This window comes from Perissodus microlepis, chromosome 13 (assembly GCF_051167445.1).
Source record: "Perissodus microlepis isolate ML-2025 ecotype Zambia chromosome 13, ASM5116744v1, whole genome shotgun sequence".
Classification (NCBI taxonomy): Eukaryota; Metazoa; Chordata; class Actinopteri; order Cichliformes; family Cichlidae; genus Perissodus; species Perissodus microlepis.
In genome coordinates this window covers 9,481,831-9,499,657 of record NC_140473.1, presented here as the reverse complement: position 1 = coordinate 9,499,657, position 17,827 = coordinate 9,481,831, and the positions used below count along the sequence as shown (strand labels likewise).

Below are 17,827 nucleotides of genomic sequence, written 5' to 3'. Positions count from 1 at the left end.
TATTTATTTTTTTCATTTTGAATTCGATTTAAAAACTAAAGAAATCGCTCTGAAAAACTGATTTAATCTCAAACAGCTTGATGTTAGGTTAATAAATAATTATATTAAACAATCAAGATTATAATATTAACTAAAATCATTTAAAAAAAAATTGTTTCACAGTCCAGCATCTTTTATTTATTCTCAACCAACAGAGCAGATATTTGTGATGGCTCCATCCACTCCATCAACTGTGTGAGAGGTGTGTGACTACAAAGTTGATTTATTTCTCTAATATTATAATAAAAGGCCCGTTGCTTTAGTGTGTTTAGGTTCTAGCCAGATTCAAAGTGATGTTGCTAAACTTCTAGTTAATAGTGACTATAGCCTTCAAAGAATTTCACTCAGGAGAGGAGGAGGAAGAGGAGAAAGCCTGAAAGCACCTCATCCTCTCCTGAGGCAGTCTCATGCTATAAGGCCATGGTGACCAGATCTGTCAAGAGTCGCAGGTCACACGCAACCATCATTATCCACTAGACAGCAGCACTAACAGTTAGGAAAAAACAAACCAGGTGCCGGGAGAGCTTCTGAACTCTAGCTGCTCAGCCTGAAAAAACGAGGACATCCGACAATTAAAAACAAGTTCTTAGAAAACACATTTTAGTGAAACAGAAGCTACCCACAGCTTCCTTTCCCCCCTGAAACACGCAGGTTTTCTTCTCAGTATAGGAATGCTGCCTAACCAAATATGTCGTGTGACACTGAACTTATCACCACAACCTATCACCACTGAAGCGAGGTCAGAGGTCACAGTGAGCTGCAGTAAATTCTCAGTAGAATGGGGCCTCGGGCTGGTTTCTGCCACATGGTTGCAGCTTCTTCACATCACTCACATTTTACCAAAAATAAAAGCTAAAGTACAAACATATGAATGCAATATATACACTATGATAAGCTGGACTGTCTCCATTGTTTGTGCATGTGGCAGCATGTGTTAACTGTGTTAGTCGTGTCACTGGTCAGAATGACCGTCCTGAAACTAATGCAGTCTGTTACAACATATAGCTCTGCTATTCACTGCTTACTAAGGTGCTTTCAGCGAAATCTGATCTTTAATTTGGAAACTCTGCTTTCTATATCTGATGCTTTCCCCATCACGTTTATTTTAAATAGAGCACCAAACATAATTACACACCTACGAAACACATCTAAAAACCAATAGTCATTCAAAATATGAACAATACACACTTAATGGAGGGAGTGCAGCCTGTAGAGGTGAGGACTGGACTTGAGCAGTAATCTATGGATAATATGGATTTAGGAACATATTCTGTAGGCATCAGAAAGCTAAACTATTTACACATCTGAACTAGGATCAATATACTTTTTAAAAAAAATCATTTTAGGCTAGAATAAACAGTCCAGCATGGCATATGCTTGCAGCTGCTTGCTAGAACAATGTGCCTCGTGCTTTGCTTTCATTAGATTTCAGCTCGACTTTATTTGATTCAAAGATGCTGCAGACACGTGATCTATCCAAATTTAATCTTTCTTATTGGTTGAGGTATTGCGTTTATTTAAAGCAATGATTTGAGGGTGTCTTTCTATTGCCATGGCGACCGAACACGTGCGCTGTCTGTGCACACTCTTCGTGCGTCCAAAACAAAACCATTAATATGTGAGCAGCACCAGCAATCACCTTTCTGACTCAGAGCAAAGCCAGAAGAGGACTCACCGGCCTCTTACCCGCAAAGTCTAATCTAATTAGCAAACAAGGTTGATCTGTTACACCTAATAGCGCTTTAACGACAAAAGTGCGAGAAAAAAAGCTTCTGCAGAATGATGCACCCCTGTTAAAAACCTGCGGTACTTTTGATTTCATCCCCACGCAGAGTATTGCTGCTTCCCTGACCTTGTAGTGTGTGTGGCAGGTGTCACACCAGCAAGCCTCTGGCTCCTGGAGGATGAATGCAGTAGATGCGCAGTGTGCGCGTGTGCTTCGTACTTACCTTTGTTCTTCCATTTATCGCATAGTTTCCCAGTTTGCCATTACAATGTCTAATCAGGTCGTCCATGCGATTCATTAGAAATTGGATCCTGTCACAGCGGGGCTCCTTGCCATCGATCCACGTGATTTTATCCCCTCGGATGTCTTTAGTGGAGTCGCTCTTTTGACTCACCAGTTGACCGTCTGTGAACTTGCCAGTTTCGTACAGGGCCTTGACATTTTCAAGAATGCCCAGCCCGATCTCTGCTCCTACAAAGCCGTCCACCACACAGATGCCGTGCTTATTCATGCACGGCACTATGCACTCCATGGCAAGTTTCTGCGGGGATAAGCTGCTCTGTCCGTTAGGTGTGGCGGTGCTGTCGGACATATCATGTCCAGCTCTCACCTCAATTCTCAGTGCTTTTGTGTTTGCAATGTCCGCTTGCTCGGAGCTTTGCTCTTCTCGACATTTCTCAGGCGCCTCGTCGTCCCCGGGCGGCGGTGCCTGCTCGGGCTTCTGTGCGGGCGGCTGCGGCTTGTCCGCCTCCTTACAAATGAGCTTGTGTTTCTTCCAGTCCTGCTTCTGGTGCTCCTTGCTGCAGTAGAAGGAGCTGCGGCATCTACCGCACTTAAGAAGGTTATCAAACCTCCCGCAAAGTTCACAGTACTGTCGGTCTCGGTCCAGCTCGCTCTGCGGCTTCTCCATGTTTTGAGGATACAGGAGGCGAACTGCTCCTTTAATACCGATCCTTCACGCGCCCTGCTAATCGACAACTTTGGAAACGACCCGCCGCCGACGCCACGCTGATACCCAGAGGAACCAAACATTCAAAACCCTGCCATTTTATCGCACTCATGTCCTTTTCTTCCTCGTGTGTCAGTGGAATAACACGACAACGTGCGCCCATGGACCAGCTTTTAGGGGTGGGTCGAGGTCTTTGGGAGGCATTTTTGCAAGCTAGCTCTCCTTCCCGGGGTAATGGATGTCGCCGCTCAGAGTGTGCTCAGCCAGCCCACCTCGAGGACCGGCCCGCTCTGACGTCAGCACAAAGGCACCGCCTCTCTCGTGCTGCATTCAGGTGCGGTCGAACACGGTTGGCGGTGAAAAAGTAGTGTGTTTGCGACACGTGGAAGTTCATGTTCAAGTCTTGTCGGGGGTATGAAGGGAGCATGCGCCTCTGGTCAGTCGGTAAAAAGTGATGTACATATGTTACCCTAACTGTTTCAATTATGCAATATATTCATGTTCTCTAACAGTGCAGAAAATTAGCTCCACCAACCATGCAGTAATAAGTATGAACAAAATGTGCAACAGACTGAAAGGACATAAATGCATGATTATACTTCTATACTTTGAGTACCCAATCCAGTATAATAGGTTATAAATCCAATGTTGCTTTCCTTCTGACTTTCACCATTACTGTAACACGGCAATACTGTGTAATGGCAAATTAAAGGTAGCGCTGTCATTTAAATTTGACACAAACCGCTTACAGATTTGTGGAAAGGACAAGCAAAAGAGATATAGCCATATGGCAAGTGTTGCTTCAAGCATCACTGACTCGTTTTGTGCGCATTTCCTATCGAAGCAATAGTATCATATAGCCTAAATCATAAAGTAAGAAACCAGATATTCTGATGAGTATTTGTCTACCTGCGTGTGGTTGTGCTGTTGTAATTATTCAATATTAAGCAAAAGAAACATCTAAAAACCTGTGTCGTGCCGAAAAGTGATTTCTGGTATTTGCCCCCCCAAAATAATAAAAATAAAAACATAATTGGAGGTATTTACATTGCTGCAAACGACTAATAATCTGCTAAACATACCACTTATGAATGATAGCAAATCGTTTTGAGCCCTGTCACCTTGTGATGTTAGTGAAAAAGAAGCTACCCACTTGCAAGTCAAATGTGTCGTTAAAATTAAAATGTCAAAAACTAACATCACACTTCTATAAAGATATTTTAATTGGCAAAAAGGGACTGGATTATAATCATGATGTTGATGCAATAAGACGGAGTCATAAAGATTTTTTGCAGAACAAGTCGTTTCTTTGTTTTATATATAACCCCTTCGTGACTCCTGTTGACTATAGTCTATTTATGAGAAAAAAGACATAATAAAAACAGAAGAATCGGAAACCAGTTTTTGGCACAAATCAGTTTGTAGGAGCTTGAAGGGAGCACCTGAAGGCATCTCCAGTCAGCAGCACTGTGTTGTGCTCTCATTCCTGGCTCGCATAGGTGAAATTCCTTTCGCACAAACAAAAAGTTAAAGAGCTTGCTGCTGTTATGATAGACAGATAAGTTGGGTGGCGTGCAGTTTATGAAACTTAGGATTATGACAGACCGGTGACTTAAATCACTTACTGGAAGCCATATTGGATAACATTTTTAAATTTTATTGAGCGTGGAGATACTCATATAAATATTTTATGACAAACACCTGTCATTCATTCATCACAACGGTAAGTTAAATTGTTTTGTTTTTTTCATCTGGGTCCTGGTCTTGTTTTATCCACAAATATAATATACACAAAACAATCATCCAGAATGACACACCAAAGAGATGTAAGATGCTGGTAAAGAGACCAAATGTCAATACAAAGATGTAAAATGACTAAAATGAGACACAAAGTACACTTAAAGAGATACAAAGTTAAAACAATGACACATAGAAAATACCCCAATTGTCACTCAAAATTAGATAGTAAACCCAAACGTGATGATATGTACATTTATTCCAAGAGAGTGGTTGTAAAAAGATGAAAGTTGTTACTACAAAAAGGGGAAAAAACTACAAAAAAATGACAATGACATAAAAACAAGAAGAAAAAAAAATATGATGCACAAAACAACTTCTCGGAGATGTTAAATGACCACAGGGAGACGCCAAATTTTAAATTGAGACCTAAAAATAATCATGAAAAGTGAATGAAAACAAACGTATGCAGTAAGCATCACACAACAGTGGCCAATATTCAAAAAGATGCACAGATGGTTAACAGAAAGTAATCGCAAATCACATCTGCAGGACTTCCAGTAAAGACATTTCACTCTGTGGAAGAAGTCAAGGTGGAACGTTTTGTTGAAAAGACGAGTAATTCGCCAAAGGTTGGCTTAGATATTCGATGGAATATCTAAGACACTGGTTATTTTAGGGTGGTAGTCTGGAGAATTTCTACGTTTGAATTTTGACTGGAAAGAGAAATTGTCTGGGCTGCACAAGTTCTGTGTGGCACATCTTTCTTTTTGGTTTGGTATGGGAATATCTAATTAGTATACATGGTATCTTCAAGAACTTACTTAATAGTTATAACGTCATAAAAGCGATTATTATGTAATTATTATAAATATAGCTGTTATATGTTTGTATTGTTGTTATTGAAATTGTGTTATTATTATAAATGCAATTGTTATATATATTTACGCCAAATTTCTAAAATCAGATTCTAATTATTTGAAAATTAGTAATAAGGAAAACATTGTAATAAAACTAACTCCTGATGCTGACATTTAACTACGTATCCCGTGATGCACCTCTTTGAATTTCCTGCTACGCGTGTAAACAGCGCAAAAGCCCCGCGATGGACTGAGGTCCGCACCAACGCCTGTTATTAAAACCAAGGAAACACCGTTTTATTCGCGTTAAAATATTTGTAGGCTCTACTAATTTTGTTTTCCATCGCTCAGAGAAGATAATTTTTTCGGATTAAAGCGGAACTATTTTGTTTTTTGATCGTAATAGTACTCAGCCTTTACGTTTGATTGGTACTGGCGTTAGTTAGTGGCTAAAACTCTCGAAATACACCCCTTAAAACTGTGCACTACAACACCGAAGCTATGAATAAACGAGAAGGTAAGTCCATCATTTCAAAATAACAAGTTTAGTTTTATGAGTTTTGTAATTACCCAGCGAGCCTAAAATAACAGTAGGACTAATACATGATAACGTTTTAACCTACTCTGCCTAATTCAGGTTAACGAAATCATTTCGGTCGTAACAGACGTAAACAGTGCTAATCCTGTGTTCCCTTAAAATGCCTAAAGCACATACTAGTGCGAATCACGAGTCACCCTACGATAGGATTTTATCATAATACTTAATTGACGATACAATATTATTATCTTTTTTTTAACCTTTTGCATTAAGCTAAGTATCGCATTTGTCCTTTTTCAACTGCAAAGTATGCACAATTTTAAATAAAGTTATCTCACTTTCAATATTTTTTTGCTGCAAAAAATGAGATTCTAATGCGTGCCAACACTGTCACTAAAACCTGCAATAAATGTTTCTATCAGTCTCCGATTGCATGGGGTCAGGTTGGCAATTACACGCAATCTGTACACCCACGCACTCAAGCTCTTAGCAGCCATTTGGTCACTACAAGTTGCCATTGGCTGCTGAATGGGAAAAATCTCACCATGCAGCCACTGTCGTTGTCATTTGTTTGTACATACAAGAAATTTTCTGTCCTACACTCCAAAAAATCTGTTGTTGGAGGAACACAATTTAATCATGGCACCTTTTCCACGTGATTTAACCAAGTACAATAAGCCATTTTTGACCATGTCAAACCAACACATTTGGCATTTGGTGGTTTAATGTAATCAGATTACGTTGGATCAACGTAGTATACTTACATTGACTTATGTCACTTTACATATTGAAGTATGTAAAGTGAAATTTGTTTTAATTCATTCTACACAAGTTAAAAACTTCAGGAAAACACAATGAAATCTTGTTGTTTGAACAACTACTTTGTTAATCAGGGCAATTACTGCTAGTCTTGCTTAATGAACCAATATGGGATTGATGATTTCATAGAGACAAACAACCATTTGCACTTACATTCATGGGTAATTTAGAATAGCCAATTAACCTAACTCTAATTATATACTGCAAACCAGACAGATTGTGGATTTGAACCCAGGCCCTTCTTGCTGTGAGACAACAGCACTCACCATCACACCACCAAGCCTGTCAATCCAGGCTTAACAAAACTAGGAAAGCTATGATTACAAGGTTTGATGCAGACTTTTCTGTACGTTTTTGTCCTTGACAGGTTAAACCACAATAAATAGCGATAGCATACACATGGTGTGGGTGCAGTTGTCTGCCTCTTAAAACTCCAACGATTTTCCTGCAGTTTGGCATCTAATGTGATCTTGTGAATTTCGTGAGTCCAGGCAACTAACCACTCTTACTAGATTGTATGTCATGATCATGTCATCTCAACAAGAACAAATTAAGTTGTTGAATTTCATGCAGATGCTACATGATTTAATTACGTTCACCATAGAAACATGAAATAATTTAGTTCCAATTACAAGTTTGAATCTTGTACATATAACAACCACCCAATTTCATTTTTTTGAGTGTATTTTATTTGTGTGACTGAGAGGCAGATAGAGGCAGTTATTATTTAAAGACTATGACATCATCTCTACTGTCAGGTGAGAGTTGTTCACGGAGAAATGCAGATGCAGCGCAGGAGCACGAAATGAGTGCCAACCCCTCCTCGTCTGTCATGGCTGCCTTCAAAGGTAACAGCATCCTCAGTATTCTCACTGCACTTTGCACCCAAATGGTTTTAATGTTGTATTGCCTGCACTGAAACATTTCTCTGTGTATTTCAAGTTTTCCAACAGGAGCTCGACACCAAACACGACAAATATGAGCGTCTTGTTAAGATTAGTCGCGACGTCACAATTGAAAGCAAGAGAACCATATTTCTTCTGCACAGAGTGACCACGTAGGTGTTCTTAACAATAATATGCACCGCATAGATTAGTACAGTTAGGTCTATAAGTTTTTGGGATAACTACTTTTGCCTCTGTGCACCAGCACAGTGGATTTTTAAAACAACGATCATGATGTGATTAAAGGTCAGACTTTCAGCTTTAATTCAAGGGGTTTAACAAAAATATTGCATTAATTGTGTAGGAGTTACAGCCACTTTTATACACAGTTTCCCATTCTCAAAAGGCCCAGTAATTGTACTGACTGAGGCAGTTTCAGGTGAGGCCTCTTCCTAGGTTATTTCATGATAAATACAGCAGACATGATATCTGAAGGTCATTCAACATGTTGAAATTAGGATTTTATAGTTTTCCACTTTAATTTTAAACACCAAAGCAAAAAGAGATCATTAGGCATCATTAGGCTAAAAAAGAAAACAAAATAAACCTGTCAGAGATAAAGCCAGATAAACAATCTGATATATTATTAAAGACAAAACATACTAACTAGCCCACAAAAGACAACTAAAGTGGATGATTATCGACAGTCACCCTTCTGCCGTGGCCATTTCTGATGAGCCACAAATAAATGACATGCACAGCAGCCAATGTTAAAAGAGAAACATTCAGTAGCCTGGAAAACTATTGCTCAAGACCAGTTTAAAAAATGACAAGTGTGGCTCATTTGAAGCAAAATATGAGGAAGTGAGGGGTGGCTCAGGACAGAAGTATCTGTAGTTACTCACATTTTCTGCAAAATTTTGGTTAAACCCCTTGAATTAACCCTGAAAGTCTTCAATCACATATTGATTGTTTTGTTTAGTCTTCTGTGTTAGTATACAGAGGCAAAATTACAAAAATGTATCATTGTTCTAAACCCTTTAGACATAACTGTATATCAGTTTTTTCACTGGGGCCTGCTTCTGATTGTAGTTGCTGTCTGGACACTACAGAGTGTCTTTTTTATATCATTGATGTAAACAGCAGCTTTGAAAATAACCTACCTATCATTTACATTGTCTCTATTCAGTACAGATATAGTTTTGAGAGGGATGTAATGTGTGAATATATGCTTTGGAATAATATGGAAATATCTTGACAAAACATATAATTCAATGTCAATCAAGATCTCAGAACAGCGTCAGCTAAAAATGTAATAGGACTTAAATGAGCCTCACAGGGGGAAAATCAACTTAAAATGGCAAATGATCTTTAAAAGTGATAAGTAAAAACAATAAATACATTGGCATTAGTTGTAGTGGGCATGCAACAAAGTAAGTCTAAAACAAAAATAAATATTTATGTTTTTTGTACCTTTTAACATTTTTTTCTGTGTGTAAAGTGTACCAGATGCAGAGGATGTCCTGAACGAGGCAGACATAAAGCTGGATGGAGTCAGGCAGAAGATTGGGCAGATTGCTGAGGAGTTGAAAGGAGAGGATATTTATCAGTTTCACAGAGCCTTCACACCAGGTGAGTGGTCATTTACCTCTTTTTGTTTATATATAAAGCACATATTTATTCTGAAAGAAACTGAATTCTTTGAAAGTGGTGTTTTTTCACTCTAAAATGGTTAATCGGCTGTTTAAATTCTCCTGCCACACCCAAGTGGATTTATTAGATTACGGTCCCATGGGATACAAGGCACGTGGCCCTTTGTGTGTGACTCAGTTAGATCATATCTGATGTAGATTCCACTAGAGGTGTTTGCAAAAATGATAGCTCACATTCGTTGAATCTCCTTCTTATTATTAAGCAGTAAGTATTTTGCTGTTTTAATCTTTATGAAGTACATTAAGGGTTCTAATAAATGTACTTTTAATATAATAATAGTGTGGAAGGCCCTAAAAGGTCATTCAAAGCCATTGAGTATAGTCAATAGAAAGTTAGCACAACTAGCTTGCATTGTATAATGCAGCTCTGATAGAAAGTCTACTTCTGATTGGTTCACTCAGCTGCCTTAGAGTGACGATAGTGTCACTCACCCAAAATAAGAAGTAGACAAAGAAATGTCGAAATCTAGAGTTAAGGTGAGATATGAAACTACATTTTTTTTTCTTTATCCGTTGATGTAATTAATAATTTCTTTTTTATGATTTGTACTTAAATGATTTTCTTTTATCTTCAATAGACATATTGTAAAGTCAGTGATAGTGTTAAACAGGGCTCTAGACTAACTTTTTGCCATGGGCGTACCGGTACGCCTAACTTTTTAAAGTTAGGCGTACCGGCACAAAAGTTAGGCGTACACAAGTTTTATAATAATTTATATAATATAATGTGTTTTTCTGGATACACTGTGCTTTTTCAGCATTCAAAGATTGATGACACCGTGTCAGAGCTCTGGCTATGAATTTCAGACAGATCAGGCCTTAACTTAACAGAAAAGTTATCAATAGTTATTTTCTTATTACAGCTACATCCACTTCTGTCGTGCCTAGGCTGCTCACTAGGGCTGGGTATCATCACTGATTCCTATAATCCATTCGATTCCGGTTTTCAAAGTCCCGATTCGATTCAACTTAGCCTCAGACAGTCAGAAATATTATAATTCTGATCATTTATCAGTACTGATACATGTGAGACTTCATCAGAATTGTGAACATCACAGCAGATGCCTTTGTGTGAAAGTAACTGAGAATAAAACACAGAAAAACATGAAGGAGATTTTCCTGGTCTGGCTTTTTATAGCAGATAACCTTAAAAATATTCTACAATATTCTGCATATAAAGTTTAAATTACTTCAGTATTGAACAACAGAAATTAGGCTTTCTTGTCCGAGGTCATTTAAGTGAAAAAAAGAAAAGAAAAAGACAGCAGCCGACAGCACTGTAAACAACGGTAGACTGGTGGGTAATAAGCGAATGAATAATACAGAAAACAGAGATTGGAGACGGGAAACTGTTTTTGAAGTACAGAGAGAGATAGAGAGAGAGCTAGCTGTGCATGGAGTGTGATTTTAATAGTCGTGGAAGCAAAACAGCAAAATTCATGACGACATTGATCAAATGTGAAGCGCAGTTTGCTGCTTCTTTTGCTGCTGGCTCGGCGAAGTTTGGTTGGAGAGAGACAAAACCTGCAGCTCAGAATCAGCGCAAAAATACGTAAACACAGAGCGGACCCGACGCAGAATCGCCGAGCTCCGACAGCGTGTCCGTCTGCGGGCCGTCGGGTGAGAAAGCCGAGAAAGACAAAGCTGATTCTGATGCGTCGGGTCCGCTCTGTGTTTACGTCTTTGTGTGGAATCCGTGTACCTGCTCTCATTTGCTGTTTGGTTGTTGTTGAAATAGTTTTGTGAGCTTTAATCTGAGAATCTGGCGTTTCTGGCAAAACACAGTTATATTTAAGTCGATTCAGGATTTAATGAATTGATATCGCTTTATTCAAGCTACTCACCTCTCTCTTCCACCTGCACTTTCACCTGGACCACGGCCAATCAGAGAGGTCCCGCCCCTGACTATCTCTGATTGGTTTAGTCCACGATAGGGGCATAATGTGTGTCTGTTGTTGATCACAGGGAAGGTTGCAGAATTTTTTTTTTTTTTTTTTTTTTTTTTTGCTACCCGAACAGTTGGTCGCACAGGTGCAACCAAATACTTTTTTTTAGTCGCACCACTGAAAAATTTGGTCGCATTTGCGACCAAATTGGTCGCACTCTAGAGCCCTGTTAAAGCATGACCTTCATGCAGGCCTGGATGTGATGGTCACGCCTTCTGATAAAGTTGTTTTCAAACTAGCATAAGCACCACTTTTTGTTACTGTAGCCATAATGTCTGCAGCGAAGGAGAAAAACATGACTGGCAGCAAGTGGGAGCTGTTATCTAGCAGCTGGGGAAGTCATTTTTAGATTGCGGTCACACAGGAATCACTGCTGCATCCTTCGCGACGTGACCAATGGCAGTTCCCACCAATTAGCCCTTTTATTTTTTTCCCCATTTTCATCGTCTTTATTAGATTGAGGCTGGGCTCGATGCACGGGCCCTCCAGATAATCTTGGCTGGAGGAGAAGTCTCCAGGCATGTGTAATGGGTCTGTTTTTTTTATATAATGACCATCAAAGATATTGTGGGCTAAATCTGACCATAATTGCCACTGATAACAGAGCAGCGTGGCACTTGGGTACGCTTTTTTTTGTTGTTGTTATTTTTTTTTACCCTGCTAGCTGCTATGAGTCAGTGCAAACATACATTAACATGTGGAACTTTTCACGTGGCTCACCTGCAATTCAGTGAACCGCTCTGTGGTCAAACATTAGCTCAGTCCAAAAATCCTCAGTATTCTCAGTACATGAATGTGTGCCAAACCGCAACGGTACTGTTTGCGCATTACTCAAGATCTGATCCTGCCAAGCTATATTCGCACCCTCGCCTCTCAACTTTTCCTACCACCATGCCAGTAAAATCTCTCAAATTTCCACTTTTTTTAGCTCTTAGTCACTGTTTAGACATGATGTTCTGTAAGGTTTCTGCGAGTCTCGTTGACCAAAGGTAACTTCTGCTTCAGTAAAGACATAAACATCTCCTGACAGTAAATGCAGGAACTGGGCTCTGCCTGCCTGCCTCAAAGCCTTATTTATACTGCCTTGGACTGTGGTGTTCCCTCTGTGAAAGTGGATCCACTGGCAGTGTTTAGCTGGTAAGCAGTTTTTGTTTTTGTTTTGTTTTTTTTAAAAAAGAGTCGAAAACAGTTGCCAAATAAACACTGGGAGGACCGAAGCCTAAAATAGAGTATTTTTCAAAAGCCTTTAGCCGCTCCTCATTTCTTTATACTTTGCTTGGAAAAATTGAGTTAGGTGCTTTTTTTTTATTTACGAATGATTCATATGTCAGCATTAAGTGGTTTAACAATCAAAAAACATTCCTCTGAAAATGATCAGGTCCAAGCACTGGACTGAAAATCAGAATCCCTAAGGAAATTATGTTATGTATGTAAGTGAAAAAGTAGCCAATGGCTACTCCAGGCTTCCAAAGGTCTTTTAAGGTTTTAAAGACCTTTGGAAGCCTGGAGAAAAACAATTTAAAGAAATGAAAAGTGGCTAAAGACTCTTTCACAGTACTATAAAATTATGTACTCCAAGTAAACAAGTTTCACTTTCAATAGTTTTTGTTTGTAACTATTAATAGTTAATCCTCCACTTAAAGTTGCGACTACACTTACAAACCACTCAGTTTCACTTAAACTGTTAATCCACAATTTTAAGTAACAATGTTTCAATGCTAACTATGCTGTTAGCAAAAAAAAAGAAAAAATGTTTTCAATCCAAATTTATTCATAAAAACAACAAAGATGACCAACATGTTGTACATGAAACAAAGGGTTAAAGAATTAACACACACACGCACGCGCACACACACACAAAAGCGCATTCAAGGAATTACAAAAAATACAAGCAATAATATAACAGCCTAAATACCCAAGCTCTCGCTCCAGGTTAAGAGCCAAAGAATAAAAATATTTTGTTTTGTTTTTTACCACTGGATACTTTGTAACTGTTAACAGTTTATTATGATTAGATAAGAATTTATTTTTATTTTTCAAATTTCTTTTGATAATAAATTGGTAATTCATGTCATTTAATTATTTCCAATTATTTCTCTTTTTCCTTAAGATGCTATTTTATGTTGCTTTTGTAATACTTGGTTAACTTTTAACTTTTCTGCTCCAGCTTGTTCAGGTCAGTCCAGTTAATCAAATGCAAATTGTTGACATAATGTTACCATGTAACCCATACAACTTTGAGAATTAATGCTGCGATATGGTTCTGATACGTCTTTTGTTTAAAGACACAAATGTTTAACTATGTTGGTAAGCAGAGTTATTAGGTAATTATCAAATTGAAGTTCTGAGTATCAGATTTTGCTGTTGTCTCAGCAGGTGAAATTTGTCAGCTACTAAGAAACTAATAAAATGAAATCATTAAGACATAATATAGATGATCATCGATATATTTAATGCATTTATTTTACAAAACCAAATAACGAAGTAGCTGCGATTGACAGTTTTCATATTTTCCGTGCACATTAGTGTTGTGTAGTCGTTCGGCCCACTGCCTGTACACGCTAGTGTGACTGGACTGAAATCATAATCAGAGTGGTGAAAGCTATTCAGAGTACAGTCAAGATAAAGTATTCTTGCTGGCTCCGTGCAGCGCATTGCGGTCAGTGCGGAGAGATAGCAGGCTCTTTGAAGTTCAACTGCCGCTCCAAAAGTAAACTTCAGACACAAAGTCTTCCGTCCTGTGATTATTGGATTGTTGTTTACCCAGGGGCAGAAAACAAATGAGGGGTCATCTTAGCCCACCAAAAAAAACAGCCACTGTTGTTCTATCAAAAGATAGAGACAGGAAACAGGTTTTATTTGAATCATTATCTCCATCTGTGATCTGTACTGTGCAGATTTCATGTTGATGCTGCACGCTCTGCTTGCTACGCTCATTTGATACATGGTCATTTTAGTGAATTACAAATAAATGCCTCAGCCACTGTCACATTCAGTTTTAGCAGCACAGTGAAATGATCAAGTGAATATGCCATTGTTTTACTCTGATCCATTTTAATGTACTTTAATTCATCAGGGATTCAGGAATATGTGGAAGCCGTCTCTTTCCTGCACTACATCCGCCATCGCTGCCTCATCAGCTTGGAAGAGATCAACGCCAGGCTGGTGTTCATGAACACAGAGAAGGCAGATCCTAAGGTAAAATCACAGAGGACTGACTGAACATTAACAATTTATGAAGTATTTTTTAAGCCCCAAAAAGTCCTTAAAAGAACTATGTGACATTCTGGAAAATATATTTTGTCGCTTTCTTGGTATCAAACTCTGTTTGGCTCAGAGAGTGTATATAAAAATAAAACTTAGATGTAGCCACTGTAAGGTCATCGTTAGATTTGAGACTCCAAATATAGAAACTTCACCATTAATGTTTTAATGGTTTTATTTTTGGATTGTTTTTTCTTTTCTAAAGCAAGATGTGACTGTTTATTTTTTTCAGTTGTAGGGTGTCTGTTGATCCACACAATATGACTTAAATCTCATTAATTTGCATTAAAGGCATTGCATATTAAATGTTTAAATTCAGAAAATGCACAGTTTTAAATAAATAAGATAATTTTGAAATTGGTGCCAGCAGCATGTCTCAGTGTCACAATTACCAGTGTGTAGCATCCCTGTTTCTTTTAACAGCTGTTTATAAACATCTGGGAACTGAGGGGATCAGCTGAACCTTTGGGAGAGGAATGGTGTCCCATTCTTATCTGATATAGGTTCTATCTGCTCAATAGTCCTGGGTCTTTTCTCTGTTATTTTTCATTTTATGATGTTCCAGATGTTTTTAGCTGGTGAAAGATTCCAACTTCAGGAAGATCACTGCAGGAGCAAGGCTCTTCTAACCGTCTATTGAAGCCACACTGTGTTGTACTTGTAATACAACTGTAATTGTATTGCTGGAATATGCACGGCCTTCCCTGAAAAAGACATTGATGGGTGCCCAATGCATCCCTGTACCATCACAGATGCAGGTTTTTAAACTGAGCGTTGATAACAAGCTGAATAGTTTCTCTCTGCTCTGATTTCCCAAAAGAATTTCAAATAATAGTGTTCCTCCAGATGTTTCTTTTTAGTACACTTACTTTTTCATCCTTTTTTCCCTCCTTGTCTCAACTTTTTGAAATTTTTGCTGCCATCTAATTCAAAATGAGCTTCCCAGATTAAACATTTAGTTTTCTGTCTTCTACTATGAATGTAATATGGGGTTAAGAGATTTGCAGGTCATTGCATTCTGTTTTTGTTGACATTTTATATAAAGGCCCAACTTTTTAGAATGTATTCTTTCCTGTCCTGTTTTCCAATTCAGGGCTCAGCTGAAGCGATGCCGGTGAACGCTCAGGTCTTGACCTTTCAGGTGACGTCGTCCGACTACCTGCTGGGCGTGGCCGACCTAACAGGGGAGCTGATGCGGATGTGCATCAGCAGCGTCGGCAATGGCGACATTGACACACCCTTCCAGCTAAGCCAGTTCCTGCGGCAGATCCACGATGGTTTCTCCTACATTGGGAACACGGGCCCGTACGAGGTGTCCAAGAAGCTGCACACGCTGCGGCAGAGCCTGGGCAAAGTAGAAGACGCGTGCTACACCCTACGCGTCCGTGGCTCGGAGATCCCCAAACACATGCTGGCAGACGTGTTCTCCAGTCGGACCACACTCATCGACCCCGAGGAAGGAGTGGTTTAATCCCGCACTGCTTCAACGACGCTCTTCTCTGTGGTCTCATTGTCTGGTTTAGTTTAGCTCCATTTGATGTTTGTGTGCAGTTTTAATGGGATTTCACTGATGTTTCTAGTGTTTTGTGACATTCTTGTTCATTTTTTATTATTACAATAACAACAGTGTTACAATAGACAATGGATTCTCTTTTGTTCGATAAAGATCTGATGACTTCAGTTGTTTTGCATGAATAAAGGTTCTGTGCCAAATATGCCATACTCCCTGAGACTTTAAGTGGCTTTGAAAATATGTGTTCATTTTATTTTCTCTCTCTCTCGCTGCCCTTCCCTCTCTCTATCACACACAGATAATCTAAGGTAGACCCACTGGCTGTCTGCACTCTTCATTCAGTGTGGAGGAGGAACATGTGACCATTGCACATTGCACACCCCTATTCTCCAGCAGACACACACACACATACTCACAAACAACCCCTTGTCTCCTTCTTCTACCCTCTTTAAACACTCCGTCCCAGTGCAGTGACGTATACTTAAAGTGAGATTTGGAATGAGAGGAGGAATATTACTGGTAGAGAAGTGATATCATGCTTCACCTCATGGTGTTTGTTATTGTACGGTGACAAATGAAAATAATGATAGCATAGTCTGTTGTTGAAAATAGATGCCTTTATTCACGATAGGGCCAAAACAATTTTATTGCCAGATTTCACCTCAGAGAAAATGTTATTTTATGATTCACATTAGTCACCTTTAGGTCTGCATACATAACACATTTTGATCACACATACATTAGAAAAAACAAGACTGTGACAAATTTTATTTTGTACAAAAAATGTAGGCTATTTGTAATTAAGTAATTGTTTTGTATTGATATGAACTAGATCATTTTGATATTGTATAAGTTTGTCCCTTTTTATGACTCTGTAAGAGAGAGTCCAAATAATTTAGGTCTGCCATCTGCTGGGCAATTTCAGAATGGTGTATACAAACAGATACATGTACAGAGAAAATAAAGTTTTGGCCTCCTTTTACACTCCAAAGAAAAGCAATTTGTTTACGAAGGAGATGATCAGCCACCAGTGGTTAAAGGGGGGTTAAGGGTGGCACTGGAAATTATAGCAGGAGATGATAAGGGGGTCTAACTCCCCATTTTCCTGTAGAAATAAACGTCATCCTCTGCTTCACTGTGAATATATATCTAAATATAAATAATACTACATGCAGTGACTGTTTGACTGCATGGGTATATTGTATGAACCTCAGTGCACTACTTACTATTCCTAACTGCTTTACTTTGTAAAACTATAACTGTACCATATCACAGTGGTTCCATTACCAAACCATTAAATCTTGTGCTTAAGTGCAGCCATTATATTATTACTGGGTAACTACATCTCCTAATTTGTGCAACAGGAGACGTAGTTATCTTCTGTGTAGTTATTACATAGGAGGCCGGTGCACATTATAATCAGTGTAACGCACTGATTTTTTTTTTAATTCAGTGCGTTACACTGAATTAAAAGTGTAACGCACTTTACTTTAGCTAATTTACTTTAGCGCCCCATTTATATAAATGAATAAATAAATCCTGGAACAACCCTAATCCAGAGATTTGCGGTAAGTCTACTGTCTGGAATATGGCAGACCAAAACCACTCTTAACATCTTTGTCAGTGAGAGCTATAAAACTTACAATGATTTAGACCTTTGGCTTGGAAATGACTACTCTCGTGGCCATGCTTAAAAACTTCCTGGTTCCATACACAGGAGAAAGTCAAAAAACTGGCATGGACCTTTTTTTATTAGGAGAAAAGAATGCTATTAAATCCACATTCAGACTATTTAAATCTGATACTATATATTTGTGTATACAGTGACATAAATATGATG

At 38.7% G+C, this 17,827-nt stretch overlaps 2 protein-coding genes across 2 annotated transcripts in view; one reads left to right on the top strand and one right to left on the bottom strand.

Moving 5' to 3' along the window:
- Positions 1-3,013, bottom strand: part of egln1a (egl-9 family hypoxia-inducible factor 1a) — a 32,539-nt gene extending 29,526 nt beyond the window's left edge. Inside the window, exon 1 of the mRNA XM_084948210.1 lies at positions 1,989-3,013. Within this exon, the coding sequence (XP_084804336.1) occupies positions 1,989-2,675 (687 nt within the window). The 5' untranslated portion in view covers positions 2,676-3,013. The remainder of the gene's footprint in view (positions 1-1,988) is intronic.
- Positions 3,014-5,536: 2,523 nt separating this feature from the next.
- tsnax (translin-associated factor X) lies at positions 5,537-16,189 on the top strand. The gene is made up of 6 exons (XM_084949062.1): positions 5,537-5,828; positions 7,427-7,516; positions 7,611-7,725; positions 9,054-9,184; positions 14,287-14,408; positions 15,568-16,189. Exons 1-6 carry the CDS (start codon positions 5,813-5,815, stop codon positions 15,943-15,945), a joined length of 852 nt encoding a protein of 283 aa, XP_084805188.1. The 5' UTR covers positions 5,537-5,812; the 3' UTR covers positions 15,946-16,189.
- The last annotated feature ends 1,638 nt before the right edge of the window (positions 16,190-17,827 follow it).